Here is a 17170-nt window from a genome sequence, read left to right as displayed (position 1 = left end):
TGTTATGGAGAAATAGAGCTGGATATCATCAGTGCAGTGCTGACACCTCACCCCAAGTCTCCTGATGACCGCTCCCAAGGGCTTCATATAGATGTTAAACAGCATGGGGGACAAGATGGTACCCTGGGGTACCCCACAGCACAACTGCCAGAGGGACAAAGACAATCACCCAATGTATTCTCTGTAAATGACTCTGGAGATAGGATCAGAACCACTATAAAACAGTGTCTCCATGGTCAATAGTATCAAAAGCCGCCAAGAGATCAAGTAAGAATTACAGGGTTGCGCTCCCCCTGTCCTTCTCTCAATAAAGGTCATCCATCAGGGCGACCAAGGCCGATGCAGTCCTATAACCAGGCTTGAATCCAGATTGGAATGGGTCAAGATAATCTGTTTCATCCAAGAGTACTTGCAATTGCTGCGTCACAACCCTCTCAATCACCTTCCCTAAGGAGGAGGTATTTGCGACTGGGGTGTGCCTTGCCCTATGCATCGGGCCTGTGACAACTTGAGACAGCCCTATGGTCATCATGGAGGCCATGAAATCCTGACCCAGAACACTACAGGCAGCCTCAGCATAGACATTGAAATCACCCAGCACTATCATTCTGGGCTCCTCCAATACCACAGCCGAGATGGTCTCCACCAGCTCAGTCAGAGAAGCTGTACATAAATTGAATTAGCTACAGACCTTCAGCTCATTGATGGATCTTTGTAATGAGGCCCTTGTTTCTGAAAACATTGCCCATTTTGTTCTAGACTTTTAATTTTTTCACAAAATGGAATTGATTTTAGCTCCTGGGTATATTTAGTAAATGTTGTCTATATTTAGAAATCATTTTGTCTTGTTCCCTTTATTCTGTTCTATTAAGTTGGTGTCTGAGAATATTTTACGAAAGGACTTGCATTCTTTGCTTTAGAAGCAAAAGATGTTGGTTGATCTTTTTTTGTTTGGTGGCAGTGGCCTTCCAACCTATTTCAGAACTTGTAAGGTTGAGGATGTATAAAGGGTAGGCACAAGATAGAAGGAATTTGAAAATGTGTAGTATTCTGCATTGTTTAAGGTTTTTGTTCTTCAAGTCTGTTAATCTAATGCTAGTGAAGGTGACTGGGTGGAATTATTCCTCAGGCTTTCTGAATATTGTTTTACGTCATAGTAATAATGGCACTTACCCATTAGATAGCCTTCCACCCACTTCTTTTACTTTGAAATTTTCTTACAATGATTGGGGATGTGTTGCATTCTTTCACTTGCACAGACAACTGTGCCAGAACCTATACCTTTATGATCAGGCTGCTTCCTTAGCCCCCTTTCAAGTTTAACTTTTAAGCAGTGCTCTTAATTACATTACAGCATGCTAAAAGCTTGGGTTAATAAATCAAAGAATTCCTTCCCCGGGTCCTGCTCTGCTGCTGTATAAGTCTCTCTGCTTCCTAAATGTTTGAGACTTGGGTTGATGTCATTAAGAAAGATTTATTGTGATCAGGCCTCTCTGTTATGAAAATATATTCATTTGTTCAGTTGTTTTGTTTCTAAGAGAAATAATCTTAATTACCTAAATAGCTAAACCTTTTTGACACTGGTCCCGCTCAAAATTATTTGACTGTTTTCTGGGGAAATGAAGAAAACGTTCAGACGTTTTGAGTAAGACTTGTTTGTTTTTGGTAACTGAGCATAAGCACTTCATTTAATGGAGAAACAGTTTGCCACTCAAACAAGAGTTACCACTTCAGATAATCTTGCCTTCTTACTCCTTTTTGCAGCACTCCTAAACCCTTAAGTACTCATTCTGTTTAAAGGCCAACCAAACACTGATTTTAGAAGTATCAAAACATAAGCGTATGGATAGATTCTGTCTCTATGAATTTAATCAGAACAAGTGTCTTTTGTGTGTATAGGATTATTCCAGGGACAAAAACCTAAAGCAGGTGTTAGCTAGTTTTCTTTCAGGTGCTTGTCTAAGGCCTGATTCTCACTTTGACATTTACCTTCTGAATAAAAAATAATTGTATCTCTTCAACCAAATCTGATATGTGTAGTTCAGAACACATCCCTTAAAAACAATGCAAAGCAGAGGCCTTATCCTTTCTTGGTCAATGTTTTGTATTCTTTAAGGGCTGCATACTGAATTTTTAGAGATAGATTTTCTTCAGTTTAATTAGAGTCATGTGTATGCTGTACTTGGCCTATCCACCACAAAATACAATGTATATAGTTTGAGTCTTGGATTGAAAACTGTCTTTTCACAGTCTTGATTTGAGAAATTAAAACATAGGCTTTTATTGCCACCTGTACTGCCCCATTTTCAAATATTCCTCATACCTGCATCTGCCTCGTATTCAGCAGTGAGGTATGTGTTAATCTAAGCATTCGTATTTATAAAGGATTCTGTAGCCAAAACCAACAGTTCAAAATCCCTCTCACCCCCTCAGATCTCCAAATCACTCTTGGCTCATAAATTATTGCATCTGTAAAAATATATAACATTTCAAAACTAAGGTGATCAAATCAGATTTATTGCAACAAAATGGGTCAGATGCCTCCATTGTACCAGCCACATACGCATCTTGTCGCCACAGACAGACAAAATTCTCTAATAAAGAGGAATTTACTTCCATTTCTCATCAGTGTGCTTGAGCATTTTCAGTTTTGTTAACTTGGATCTGGGCACTTCAGGATGAAAACGGAGCCAACTACATACATGGCCAAAGTACATCTGTTTGTTTTTTTGCTCTTGTGCGCGTGCTGAAGCTTCTGTTTTGCAAAACAGAAGTTTTGTAATGCTATGTGCCCTGCCTTCCAGATGAATGGCAGCCTTCATTACTAACTAACTGGAATTACTAACTAACTGGAATTACTAACTAACTGGAATCAGATCTTTTGTTGTCTAGAAACAGATGACATTTTAATGGTTTGAATTTACTCTGATTTTTTATTGTGTTTCTCCCCCCCCCCCAAATTTATCCAGGGTGGTGGAGTATACACAGCAGTGCCTCAGGTGGACCCTTCAGAATGTGCAAACTGCCGGAACTGTCGGAACAATAACAGGTAATAAACCAGAGAAGAAAGAACAAAAGGAGCATTGGGTCTTGGGCTTTCAGTCTCCTCCAGTTACTTACTACAACTGTATATTTGAGTGGCTTTTAAATGGAGGCTGCTTATTATTCCGGACCTTCACATAAAGACCGTTCTAGTTTGATTTATAAAAGGTGCTATATGCTTTCTGGAAGTAAGCATGCTAAGACGTGTCACTTTAACTGTAGCTTCCTTCAATTTCCTGAATACCTGTCATCCAGAACCAGGTACAATCTGGTGCTAGCACCTCAGGATAAAAATCTACTGATCTGTTTTCCCTTATCTTGCCATTGCAATTCTCTAGGTTTATCTTCACAACCACTGTATGGTGGTTATTTATACCACTGGGCTTTTAAAGTGTGAATCAAACCTACAAAACAAAGGGTGAATATCATCAATCAGAGAAACTTCTCTCTGAATCCTCCTAGCTTAGTTTGTGCTGTTCTTGAAGCAAGAGGCACAGTGCTGTCATCATCCCTTCTCTTCTGTCTTTCCCCCATCTAACAGCACCTGTCAGTTTTCTTCCCTCTGTATGGTATTGCATGGGTATGCAATTAGACGAGTAGGTAAAATCTGCTTTCCTCCTTTTCTTGTACATTGACTTAAAAATAAAATGAGGCTCCAAAATAAGCCCAAAAGCCTCCAAGCTCTGTGCAGCAGAACAGAACAGGCAGATGAAATGTCAGTCGTCTGTTCAATTTGTGTGCTTCCAGTTGCAAAATGTGAATACTGCATTGATAGAGTTTTGAAGTACAGAAGGTGATTTGTTTGGGGAGGGGGGTATGGAAAGGTTTAACAGGCCTCTTACCCTTGTAACAAAAGGCCAAGCATGCAGAAAGGCGAGCTGAGTACCTCCCCAAACATGCCATCTGCATCTTCCTTTGAGGTACTTGTGAACGCTTCTGCTCAATGAGAATTTCAGCTCAATGGCAGGTTACGAACCACATCTAGTGTTTAAAAATGTAGGATCAGATAAAGGAATAGCCTCTTTGAGGATAATGAAATTGCCCCTTCAACGTCTGTCACTGCACAGTTCAAGAAACTTCTAGCCTAAAAGGTGATGAGTTTGAAACAGAGCTGTTTTCTTCTGCAGGGAAGCAGTGACTTATACTTAGTGAGACCATTTCTCTGTGACACTAGGTGGCAACTAGATATTAAACACTTCAAGGCTTTGTTATTACCAGAAATCTACATGAAATCTCTCCACTGCCACAAAGTTTTGTCTGAATTAACATTTTGATTAATGTTAATATCTTTGCTTTAGAATCATAGACTAGTAGAGTTGGAAGAGTCCTATAAGGACATCGAAAGGCCATGTGCCTTGAAATAATTCAAATTTCATCATGAAATAAACAATTCCTTACTCTATGTAATACTCCCCTGTATGCTAACAATGTAGCCTTGGGAAAATATTTGTTGATGGTGGCAGGTATGTTGTGCTCAGTTGTATACTTTGCAGGGCATACTGGAACAGCATAATTTGGCCTTACTAGATGCAGTGTCAGGGAGAGCACAGAAACAGTTATCAAGACTGGAAAGGTGGCCACAGTTATCCAGTGCTAAGCAGTAAGACATGTCCAAACTTGTGGCCTGTTCTTGGACCAAAGATGGGCAGCTTCATTTGGCCTGTTGGCTCTTGTAAACATTATTATGTGGAATGACTTCTGTGCAGCTGTGGAACTGAAGCATTTCACGTTTACAGAAAGAATCTGGGTACTTGGGTAGAACTAGAAGGGAGCAAACATAATTCAAGCAGTATATTGGGTATAATATGATCATTGTTAGATATTTCCACTTTACTCTCTTATAAAAGGTGCCAAACCTTCTCTCCCTCCTTCACCTACAAGTTTGTAAAATGACTACAATAGCCAGTCAGAGAATCAGTGTCCCATGTGTGCCCCCAAGCATCTGTGCACATGCATATGGATTTTTCAACTGCAGCTCTTACAGGTGCATCAAAGGCTGCTCCAGTGAGACTCTCAGCTTGTAGGTTTTGCTCTTTGGGACGCATTGCAGTAAGACTGGGACTTCTCCATGTATGGGGTTGAAGTTCAGCCAACATCTCTTTAGTCCTGCAGGATGACTACTAGGGCTAATTAGTCTTACTTTGCACACAGCTGACCCTTCTGGACTCTTAGATCAAACAAATTCAATGTTTGTGGATTAGTGCTAATGTTTTACTAGTTAGACTTTTTAAAATATTATTTATTTATTTAATTTGTATCCCGCCCTTCCTCCCAACAGGAGCCCAGGGCAGCAATCAAGGCACTAAAAACACTTTAAAACATCATAAAAACAAATCTTAAAATACATCAAGACAAAGCGTTAAAAACATTTTCAAAACTTTTTTTAAAAAGGGTTAAAAACATTATTAAAAAAACATATTAAGCAATTCTGACACAAACACAGACTGGGATAGCTCTCAACTTAAAAGGCTTCTTGAAAAATAAACCTGGAGTATTGCAGATTATAAAAAGAACTCCTTGTGTTGACTGTATATTTTGAGCTTATTGGCTTGTGCAGTAAGGGGGAAACGTTTCCCTCATGCAAACACTTGTAAGTTTGTTCCAGAATATAGCCGGCTTCTTGCCCCTCAATATAAAATAAGTGGAAATTAAATGGCTGAAGCTTGAGCCACTCTTAATTTCTTTGCTGTCAACTTAAGTAAGCACAGCTTCTAAAATAGATCATTGTACTGCAGAACTGTGTAACAGTTCTGTATTGTCAGTTTTTCTTGGTATTCATGCAGTTCAGTCATCTTAGCTTTCCATATTGAAGACTGATACAACTGCGGTCCCAGGATTGCACAATCCCTACTTGTAGTTGCCTGTGTCTTGAGTCGTTCAAGTATTTGGATGTTGGTTACTTTAGATGCACACAACATAAATGGTTTTTTTAAAAAAAAAATTCTAGCCCCTAGCGTTCCATCATCTCAGTGTGGCTTGCAATTTGAAATCAATGTGCTATCTTTCCAGATCAAATCTAATCTAAAGACAAAACAGAGTAGTTCCAACCTGACTACCAAAAGTCAGGCAGATCTTTTAACATTGTTAAAAATAGGGAGAGTGATTTTCGCTATTATTGTGTGACCACTGCGTGCCTTATGCACTTATATGTGGATGGGAAAATAAAGAAAGGGATCTTTGTGATATGCAAAGGAACTGTTGACTCAGGTAGGGCTGAAGCTACAATTGTGTTGATAATGTATTTTAAGTATACATTTGGAAACCAATGCTTTGACTAACCTATTGGAAGAGCAAAGGCATATAAACAGGTTCTTAGTTGTTGCTCCACAGATGTGGAACTCCCTTCTAGAGTTCCATTGTAGCCTGAGCCCAGATACCCTCCGGAAATATTCCTAGACTAGGTTTACACATGCAGAAGGATTTATAAAAAACACCTGTCCCACAAAGCATCTTACAATCATAAATAAAAACATAATAACATACCAATAATAAAACTAAAAACATACAACAGCAGGTTTGAAGAAGGGTTAAGGGAGCCTGAAAAGTTTAAAGAGGATGGGTTGCTATCTTGTGACTCATTTGGTATTTCCTACAAAGAAGCTTGCAGGTTGTGTTGTATTTGCCCATATGAGCATTCCATATGTATAATGAATTTTATCCACTGTTTTCTCTCTCCATTCACATTCATCCTCAGAACTCGCCTCTTCTGTGAATCCTGTGGCCTAATCTCTTAATTTTGATCACCAGCCAAAACACAGCCCCTCTTTGTCTCTGTGTGTGTGTGTGTGTGTGTGTGTGTGTGTGTGTTTCCATCTGCTCACATCCATCCCTTTTAATCTTTGCCTCTACTATCCCTCCCATTCCTCCATTGTCTCTACAGCTGCCAAAATTTAGATTGTAAGCTGCTCATGGCAGGGGAATGTTTTTGGTTGCTTCTAGAAAGTGCCAAGTACGTTGTTGCCACAGTATAAATAACAAAGCATTTCTAATTATGGTCCTGCTTCTGTAGCTAAAGAAAGTTCCACATAATAAGCTTTCATTCTGTAAAGCTAAATATTATGTAGCTTTAGGATGTATTTTGACAGTCATTGCAAATAAATGGTGTGGTTGCCAAGGAATAATTTAAGGCAGAGCTTCATGTTAATTATCTCCTTCCTATGAGATGATTATGGAGAGCAACCAAACCATAGTCAATGAAAAGTGAACAAATTCTGTATATACTAGTAGTTCCCCCACTTGGTGGAAGAGTATTTTCTATGCTTTGTTTCACATTCTCATAACTTATTTTTAAGCTGCCACCAGGCATTCTCATAATAAACCCAGTAGCAAGAATGAGCTTCATTATGAAAATCAGTATAAACATTTATATATGTGAGAGGCTGAAGTATAGTGTCAAAATGACAAAATATTTCTGCTGTTCATACCATTCACTTTTCATCATAGTTTAAGGGGCACATTCTTTATAATTCACATGCTTTGTGACACAGATCTTCAGTTCAATGTGTCTGCCCTAAATAGATATGGGTGTGTTGTGGTTTTTCACTAAATTTGTTTAATTGCAAATAATATAGTAAGTGCTTGTTAGCATTTATTGTGAATGTTGAAAAAACAAGTTGATAACCACCTCAGTGTCCTTGGAAGCGGGTTCTCCAGCTACAAACATTTATAGCACTGGCAGTTTCCCAACACTTTGGATTAGTGCTGGGCATGTCTACAAAGGATTTTAGCTGTAAGCTGCCTTTTTTGTTGTTAAAAGGCTAAGTAGATTCAGCTATAAGGAATTGACTTCCTTCCCTGCTTGACTAGTCTTTCACAATCCAGAATGAGAGGGAATTATCAAAGATTCTTTCTGGGAAGACTCAGAAAGCATGTTCTCACTTTCTAGGTTTACAAATGGTGAAGAATCCAATATTGAATGTAATCACTCTATCAGAAGTACTTTAACAGGGGTCAAGTTACCAATTCAGAGAGCAAATTGATATTGAAGCTCTTTTTGTTGTATTTCCAAAGATGTCCCAGTAAAAATGTGTAAGACAGCACTTAACAAGATAATTTTTTTTCTTTAAAAAAACAACAACTCTCTTTTGTGTGGTTAGGTAACATTTTCCCTTTATAGTGTTCCATTTTCCATGAATTTTGTTCTAATTTTTGTAGGTGTTTCACTAAAACCAGTGGCACTTTTGGCACCAACACTGTACCTGTGATGCCCATTGTAGCACCTTATCAGCAGGACAGCTTAGAAATGAAACCATTGAATCATGTGATGGTTGCTATGTGCTTAGCATCCACAGTCCCTGGATGCAACATAGAGACAGAAGAAAATGGCAAGGAGAAAGTGGAGTCCCCATCTCCTCGGGACTCTTGTTGTCAAGAAAATGTGAATCCGCTCAGCACAGATTGTATGGAAGGTATGCCAGCAGTTTGGGACAATGGAAAAATATAGTTGGCTCTGAGGCAATTGCTGTTTATTTACAACCAAAACAACTTAACACAGAAATCAAAGTTAGGCTGAGATTAATACTTAAATCATGTTGTGGTTCCCTGTGCATTTTATGGAAACTGGTGCTCCAGTGCCTTCCAGGTACTTCCTTAAACTTTAAAGTTTTCTTAACGTTTTTTTTTTTAATGGATTTCATCCAATACTCTACTCTGATTATTTGTGGTGACTAAATTATTTTAATCACTGTGCTAATTTATTTAAGCTTCTGCCAGGACCACCTTCGGCTGTGATCTTACATTTCAGCAACTAAGATTAAACAGACTTGATATTTGGGCTGAAGAGCTGCAGGAAAGTTGGCTGGAGAGGGAGGAATGTTGATGATTCATGAAATGTTAGTCGTGCTTCTCAGCTTGTTGGAGCTTGCACTGAAGATTTTGATGGTGTTTGGGGTTGCCAGTAGACAAGTGATTGATAATAGCTGTGTCTTATTTGCAGATAACAGTGAGCATTTGGAAACATCCAATCACATGTTGAGCTGGAGTCCCCTTATTCTTCAGCCTCTTTCAAAAGACTGTAATGAAAAGACAGAACGGATTTCAAATGGTGTTACATTGGACAGTTTGGGGGGTCTTCGACAGCTCCAAATACAAGAGACTTAAGGAAGGGACCTCCCTCTCTTCCCCAATTTAAAGCCAGTAACTGCACAGCAGAGTCGCTGAAAGGGACTGACAACAGGATGTTAATTATAAAATCGCTATTTATTTTTGGTGTAGTGTCCTATGAATGTATGTTTTAAAAGCCTTTTGCCTTTATATTTTATTTATGTCTTGAGAAATTTCTTCCCATCCCTTCCAGCATGAAGCCATTGTGACTATCTGAAGGTATCTTGTAATGTTGGGAAACATTAGAATGTCTTCCATGGACATTGGGGAAAGTAGTATTGCAGTTTAGTATAAACAGTTAGCAAACACGCTTATTGGAATGGTTCAGATCCAAGTTGGCCTGAAGCTCATAATTTACATTTGAGGACATAATGCCAGAGGAAGGTCTAGTGCAAATGGAAGCAGAACAAATTGAACTATTGGCTATGAAATTTCAAATAGTTTTAACTGTTACAATATATCAGTGAAATAGTCATCACCTAATTCTAACAACCTGAAAATGAAACCATTGAACTTGCAATGGAAGCGTATCAATCTGTGCTTATGCTGAATGCCAAATGGTTCTCAGTCGGTGCTAGTGAAAACTTTTTGACAAATGGCAGGCCTGCAGTGAGGCTCATTAAGGTGTATGTAGTAGTTGAAGTGTGAAGCTCTTGCCATGCTAGTTCCAGATAGCAAGAGATACAAAATGGACAATGTAATCATACTGAACTAACTGTTGTCGGCCAAATTATATATAGCCCTTACTGCTGGGTGGAAGAACTGAGTTTTTTACACCAATGTCACTTGTTTTTCATTCCAAAACATTTTGATTTGTCTCCTGACTTTCCCATGATGTATCCTGTGCATCAAGGGAAATGCATGGGACAATCTTGTTCCTCGGGTTGCTTTAACTTTTTTAAAAGACTCAATAGAATGCTGTGTTTTTTAAAAAAAATGATGGGGAGGAGAATTTGATGTGTCTGATGTAGGAAAGCAGCCAAAATTGTGCTGGATTGGAAATGGCTCCTCTTATCCCACTCATAGGAAATAAGATATCTGTTTCAGGGGTTTGCTTTAAAGGTAAATAAGTTCATACATACGGTCAACTTTAAACAAACAAAAGAACACGCTTATAGAGGGAAACAGGAGCGTTACCAAAATGGAGGAGGTTGAGAGTATTTCTGCAGACTAAACCCAAGAAAGTTAATGCCTTTGTAACTCCTCATTTTCACAACATGGAGAAGTATTCAGAGACAGGTTTGAGACGTGCAGAGTGCACCAGATATTGGTACTGTATCTGTGTTCAGCAATGCTTTCTATGAAACGGGTGGTACGGACTCATCCTACATGTGTAAAGCAAAAGCTTGCGCACTTTGCCAGAAGTTGGTCCAGAAAAGGGTTCAGCTTGCCTGCTTTATAAATACACTGGAGTATGAGTACTATACAATCGAGTTTAGATTTTAAGTCCTCTAATGAAATGTGTTATCACAGCATTTTGTTCAATTGGCATACCAGGTTCAGGCTCAAGCCATTTGCCTTAGGCCTTCCCAAAGATAATTATGATTATACTGTATTTTAATACCTTCATGGAACTTGGTGAGCGTAAAAGCAGGGCAAGTCAGGGCTGACATGGTGCAAAATGTTTTAACATCCCTGTTTCACTGCTTTGGAATACAAAACAACCTACTACACTCAGCTGCATTCAGTGCTGTTAAAGTGTGGTGTCACACTTGTAGCCAAGTTATACAGTTGCTCTATATGTATCTTTAAGAAAACTGTCCATGCCTCAGAAACAGCTTAGGGTGCAATGTGTATGTCACAAGGCTAACTGCATATTTCCCTTTCTCCCAGTTTCAACCAGCATAAATAAAACAAATATAGACGTGTAAAACACCTTCTCCAGGAATCAGAGGCACATAATTTTTATTTACACTTGCCCCATGGCAATATGAATTGGTTTCCTAGCTGGAGCCAGGAACTAGAAATGCCCCATTTGAAGAGGGTTGGGGTTAGAGGAAAGGGCCAAGATGCCCTAATAGAAATTGTAAGCTCCAACAGAAGAGAGGAGGTGGTGCTCACAAGTGCAATGTACCACATTGAGGAACATTTGTGTGTGTGTGATAAAAACAGTCTCTGTATTTTTATATCTGTTGCAGCAAATGTCAAATGCTGTGTGTGTATATAGTGTGTGATTATTTTATATAATATATTATGTATATTATATAATATTATAAATAATGCTCCCTAATGAGAATTTGCAGCCCTTATCTAGGTTACTATGCAAGAACCCTTTTTTGTAGGACATTGGAACAAGACGTGATTTGACTGATGGTGAGACCTACACAAGGTCTCTGCTGCCTATTTATCTCCAAACTTAACTCGACAATGGCTGGAGATTTCCAAGGAATTGCTTTTCAAATCCTTAGAGTGGGAATCATGCTAGTACATTAGTGTGACTTGGTGGGTGTAATGTCCCAGCTGGTTTGGACACAAATTAGATGCCTTGTGAGAAAGCAAGAATGTCAAAATACTTTGATATGGGAGTGTAAGATTCTGGCACCCTTTTTGTTGTTCGAAGCTGTGGCATCCTTCCCTGGTTCTCCCTGTCAGGTTCCCACCTGCTTGTGGCTACTGCCTTTCACTAGGCACCACCAGGGATACCACGAGTCCGGACCGTCCTTTATATGGTTTCTCACTCCGCTCTAGCACAGATCTCACTAGATCCCCCTGCTAGGCAGCACCACCAGTCACGTCCTATAACCAATACTCCCAGAGACTTTGCCTGAGTCTCTCTCTAGCTGGTTACTTTCGTGACTGCGTGCTTATGCTGTTCCCAACCCCCTTGTATCTTTATAGATAACGCATACAACTCTGGGTTGCTCTGGATACTTCAGTTGTTATTATTCCTCCCTTTACCGCTGCCACCGTTAGATACTGTTTCTGTTCAGCCTTGGTAATTACCTTGCCCTCCCTTCTGGTCTGTATATCCCCCAGCCAAGGATCAGGCCTTTAGTAAACCAAATAAGTATTTATTAAATATCAGAAATAACAGGATTAGTTTTAGAATGTTTCACAAGCGTATGGTTTCATCTATTCCTGTTTTGTACTTGACTTATTATTAATCAGAACTCCAACTCCCTCTTTCTCCACACTCCTGACCTCCACCCTCAAACACCTCTTTCTCCACACTCCCCACATCCACCCAGATTCAACTGTCATTCTTCCATTTATACTCCCAGCCATTCAAACGCTCAGCCAATCATCCAGCATTCTACTGCTCATGTACTCCCCCCTCCTCTTTCGCTCCACTTACCATATGTCTTCTATATAAACAGCACTTACCATATTTACACTATAAGCAGGAACATCACAGAAGCCACTTTTGATTTAGGAGAGCCCAGGCAGGTAACATGAGCCTTTAGATTTTGAAATGGTTGAGTCATATTTGGAGGCTGGAAAAGAGTCCGTAATCTGTTATAGTAGCAAAATCTCATCAAGGATTGCTTTATTTATATTGTGTGACACTGTTTTAAGTGTTTTTCCCTGGGTTTTTTCCTTTGTATTTTATTTATAATATATATATATTGCCTTTATATTTTAGGGGGGATCATGCGTTCCCCCCCAATCACAGATGTGTAATTATGAACCTTACAAAGCATATACAGGTGACCAAGTTTCTCTAAGTGCTCATTCAGTTCCCCCTGTCAGGTTCTGACTGGTGACTTCTGGTCAGGAAACTGTAGGAAAATCTTGTTTTTGCTTGCCCTAACGAATAATATTGTGCCTTCCAACTTGCTATCCAATTAAGCTGTCACTGCCGTTTCAAATTCACTAAACACAATTCTTTTGTCAGACTTTTTAAATGTTCTCAAAGCACTTTCATGAGACTTATGGCATCTTATTTAAAACCTCTAGAATACTAGCTTCTTAATGTTTCTAGTCCTTATGTTTACATAGCTTTGGAAGCAGATAAGCAAGTAGCAGTCTAAACATAAATTCATTCTCATGGTATCTTAGTGCTTAGTAGATTTCCCCTGATTATTTCTCATTTACAAAATTCACTATCAGAATATATTACTTTAGCAAAGTAAGTGCTGCATGTCTTTCATCAGTTGTTTGGCATATGCTGCGTGTGTTCTTGTGAAAAGGAGAAACAAATTATGTTAACAGCAACTAAAGCAGGAAAAAAAATTAACTGCAGAACTTTTGCCTGAGATAGATTTGATATTCTCCATCCTTAAGGTCTTTGACTCATTAGAAGGACTTTTGATAATTTAAGAAAGACATGAACCGACACAGCTATTTATGATTATACAGCCGTTATCCATGTTATGCATGGCACTAGTGGGTATGTAGGTCGATCAGTTCTAAGTCATAGGTGCAGGCTTCCTTATATCTCAGAGGGTCACCAGAATTAATTCTCATCCTAAACACAACATTGGCAAGCATGTCCCACTGAAATCTGTGTGACTTACTTCCACATAAGGTGTCCAGGAGCAGGGTGCAAATTGTAGTAACCTCTTGAGCTTTGACAAGATTTTCCTTGAACAGCTTTCCTGATGGTATGTGTCTTAAATGTCTTATGCAGCATTCCCCAACTTTGTGCCCTCCATATGTGGCTGGACCACAACTCCCACAATCCCTAACCATTGTTCATGCTGATTGGGGCTGATGGAGTCCAGCAACACCTGAACGGCACCAGGTTGGAGAAGGTTGGTCTTAAGTATAAAAAGTCTCTTCCATTGCTCTCTGAAAAGTAACTTGGTTAAATAAAATATTGCTGTCTAAGCAGGTGTTCTCATATTTGTACTTTTGTTCCTTTGCAAATAAATGATTTTAAAGATGCATGTCTTTTGTATCATATAGAAAAAATACACTATATTTTCATTTAAAAGTTGTAATATTCTTTTTTAAAAAAAATTGTACATATGTTTAAATGATGTAGGTTCTGGCAGGATATTCCTTTTTAATATTAAAGAGAATGCTGCTGCTTTGGTCTAATGTGTGGTGTAATCATTACTACTGCTGTCTAGTGTTGAAGTCTCCAAAATTTGAAACAATTCTCCAGAATTACTGTTTCCAAGTTCTGTGTCTAGTAAGTTACTGCTTAACATTGCTTCATTAATACCTTTAAGAAAAATTTACCAGCACACACACATTAAAACACACCTGCATGCCATAAAATGGAATGTGTGGTTGGTACACTAAGTGTTTTCCTTGGGCAAATGGGGACATTTTCAGGGCCTTTTCAGTGGTGCCCTCCCAGCTCCACTGTTTGACATAGACACTACTGAAATGGTTATGCTAGGGCAGCCTTCCTCAACCTGATGCCCTCCAGAAGTTTTGAACTACACCCTCATTATGTGCCTTCTAGTCGATTACGACTTATGGCAACCTCCAATCAGTGACCTCCAAGAGCATCTGTCATGAACCACCCTGTTCAGATCTTGTAAGTTCAGGTCTGTGGCTTCCTTTATGGAATCAATCCATCTCGTTTGGCCTTCCTCTTTTTCTACTCCCTTCTGTTTTGCCCAGCATTATTGTCTTTTCTAGTGAATCAGGTTTTCTGATTATGTGTCCAAAGTATAACCTCAGTTTCATCATTGTAGCTTCTAGTGACAGTTCTGGTTTAATTTGTACTAACACCCAATTATTTGTCTTTATCGCAGTCCATGATATGAGCAAAGCTCTCCTCCAACACCACATTTCAAATGAGTTGATTTTTCTCTGATCCGCTTTTTTCACTGTCCAACTTTCACATGCATACATAGAGATTGGGAATGCCATGGTCTGAATGATCCTAACTTTAGTGTTCAGTGATACATCTTTGCATTTGAGGACCTTTTCTAGTTCTCTCCCCAGTCCTAGCCTCCTGATTTCTTGACTATTGTCTCCATTTTGGTTAATGACTGTGCCGAGGTATTGATAATCCTTGACAAGTTCAATTTCCTCATTGCCAACTTTAAAGTTACGTAAATCTTCTATTACTTTAGTTTTTTGACGTTGAGCTATAGTCCTGCTTTTGTGCTTTCGTCTTTAACTTTCATCAGCATTCTTTTCAAATCATTACTTAAATTATTGATATTTCTTCCTCCACTTTTCACACTACCTTCATTTTGGTCAAATCCTGCTTTCAGTATGATATGTTCTGCGTACAGATTAAACAAACGGTGATAAAATACACCACTGTCTCACATCATTTTCTATTGGGAACCAATCGGTTTCTCCATATTCTGTCCTTACAGTAGCCTCTTGTCCAAAGTATAGGGTGCGCATCAGGACAATCAGATGCTGTGGCAAATGTCTAATCATTGGTTGGGGTGGCTGGAGATGATGGGAGTCTAGTGCCAACATCTGGAGGGCACCATGTTGGTGAAAGCTGTGCTAAGGGATTCCATGTGTTTGCCAATACACATCCTGTACTTTCTACTACCCTGGATTTTGTGGGAGGTGTGTGTTCACTATGATACAGAAGGGGGAAAGAGTTTCTACAGTTTATGTAGAAGTTTCATATAAAATAACTATCAAGCACTTTTAATGGTTGCCTTTCTCTGAGGCCCAGATTTTCCAGCAGGCATTTAGAAATAGGCTTGGGATAATTGTGGAATTGGATGCCAGTTCAGCAACAAATGGCAATCCACACCTCTTTCACATGACTTGTGTACTGCCAAGCTGTGTGTATTGTAATCTTGCCTGTTGTGCATCTGTGTTATCTGTCTTAAGACCTTTCCAATGCTCTCCAGTTTTAATTGTGAGTTTTTTTATATACCACTTTTGACCCTAATGAAGTTTACAAGTGTATTAATAGATAAATGTATACATTTCAAGACCATAAGCTGAGAAGGGGCATAAGTTGGTCTAAATGAAAGTGCAGCATAGTCATACTAGCCTGTGAAACTGCTTTATGTCAAGGCTTCCTGTATGAAGAACTGATTATCAGAGTGCCTTATTTCACCCTGCAACCAATTATGCTGTGTAGCCTCCCACTTCCCATACATACATACATACACACAGAGAGACATATGTGTGTGTGTCTTACTCCTGAACCCACAATTCCCTGCAAGAGTACTTTTCAGCTATCTCTTGGGCAAGCGGCTGGTGTTACAGCCTCTACATCTTCCATATTGCTTATTCTCTCTCCCCCCATATTATTGATCAATACATTGGGTACTTCAGATGATAGCTGCTGTGCCCATCTCTCCCTGCTTCCAGTTTTTGAACTGCTGTTCCACCTGCCTAAAAAGCTCCACAAATCCTATAATTATTCTTCACAGTGGGGAAAATTCGGTCCTATTTTCTATCGTGGCTGTTCAGTAGGTGCAAGAGGATAGATTCTGAAGCCTCAGCATGTACCATAGAACAACACTCCTTGAAGGCACCTGCCTTTAACTCATCTTTTCTTCCTCTGCCCCTCATTTACACTTGCTTGTAGCCACAGTTTCTTCTCTTTGCTGGCTTTCTTTAAGCGCTCCTAGATCCAGATCCTCAGAGGGGGCTCCTGTAACTTGAGTTGCATGGAAGGCAAGTTTTGGCCAAGAGCTATTGATTTCCTGACAGTGAAAGCAAAAGCTGTACCTAGTGGATATGTGGTTGGAGGCAGTATGCTTCTGAATGCCAGTTGCTAGAAACTTCAGCTGCGCTCAAATCCTGCTTGTGGGCTTCCATTTGAGGCACCTGGCCACTGTGAGAACAGGATGTAGGACTAGATAGGCCACTGGACGACTCAACAGGCTCTTACGTTCTTATGATAATAGTTTCCACGCAACTCTTGGAAAGGAACCTTTACAGGGGCTAGGACAAGGCAACAATGACTGGACCTATATGGAGCCATTGTGACAGGGATAAGGAACCTGTGACCCACCAGCTGCAGCTGGACTCCAGCTCCCATCATCCCTGACCATTGCCCACCATAGCTGGGGCTGATGGGAGCTGGAGTTCAACAAGACCTGGAGGGCCACAGGTTCCCAATCTCTGGGCTAGGCAAAGCTGTAGATCTAAATAATGAGGTAGTGGGTCACATTTTCAATTGCAAAGGAACTGAATG

General features: G+C 39.6%; 1 protein-coding gene across 4 annotated transcripts in view; it reads left to right on the top strand.

Moving 5' to 3' along the window:
• Positions 1–14077, top strand: part of CDON (cell adhesion associated, oncogene regulated) — a 157481-nt gene extending 143404 nt beyond the window's left edge. For all 4 annotated transcript variants that reach the window (XM_061593447.1, XM_061593446.1, XM_061593448.1 and 1 more), the window contains 3 exons: positions 2970–3049; positions 8197–8450; positions 8978–14077. In XM_061593447.1, coding sequence (XP_061449431.1) covers positions 2970–3049; positions 8197–8450; positions 8978–9141 — 498 coding nt within the window. In that variant the 3' untranslated portion in view covers positions 9142–14077. The remainder of the gene's footprint in view (positions 1–2969; positions 3050–8196; positions 8451–8977) is intronic.
• Positions 14078–17170: the final 3093 nt, after the last annotated feature.

Source organism: Rhineura floridana, chromosome 12 (genome assembly GCF_030035675.1).
Source record: "Rhineura floridana isolate rRhiFlo1 chromosome 12, rRhiFlo1.hap2, whole genome shotgun sequence".
Taxonomy (NCBI): Eukaryota; Metazoa; Chordata; class Lepidosauria; order Squamata; family Rhineuridae; genus Rhineura; species Rhineura floridana.
Note: the sequence above shows the minus strand (reverse complement) of the source record. Positions and strands in the feature narration are given on the sequence as shown.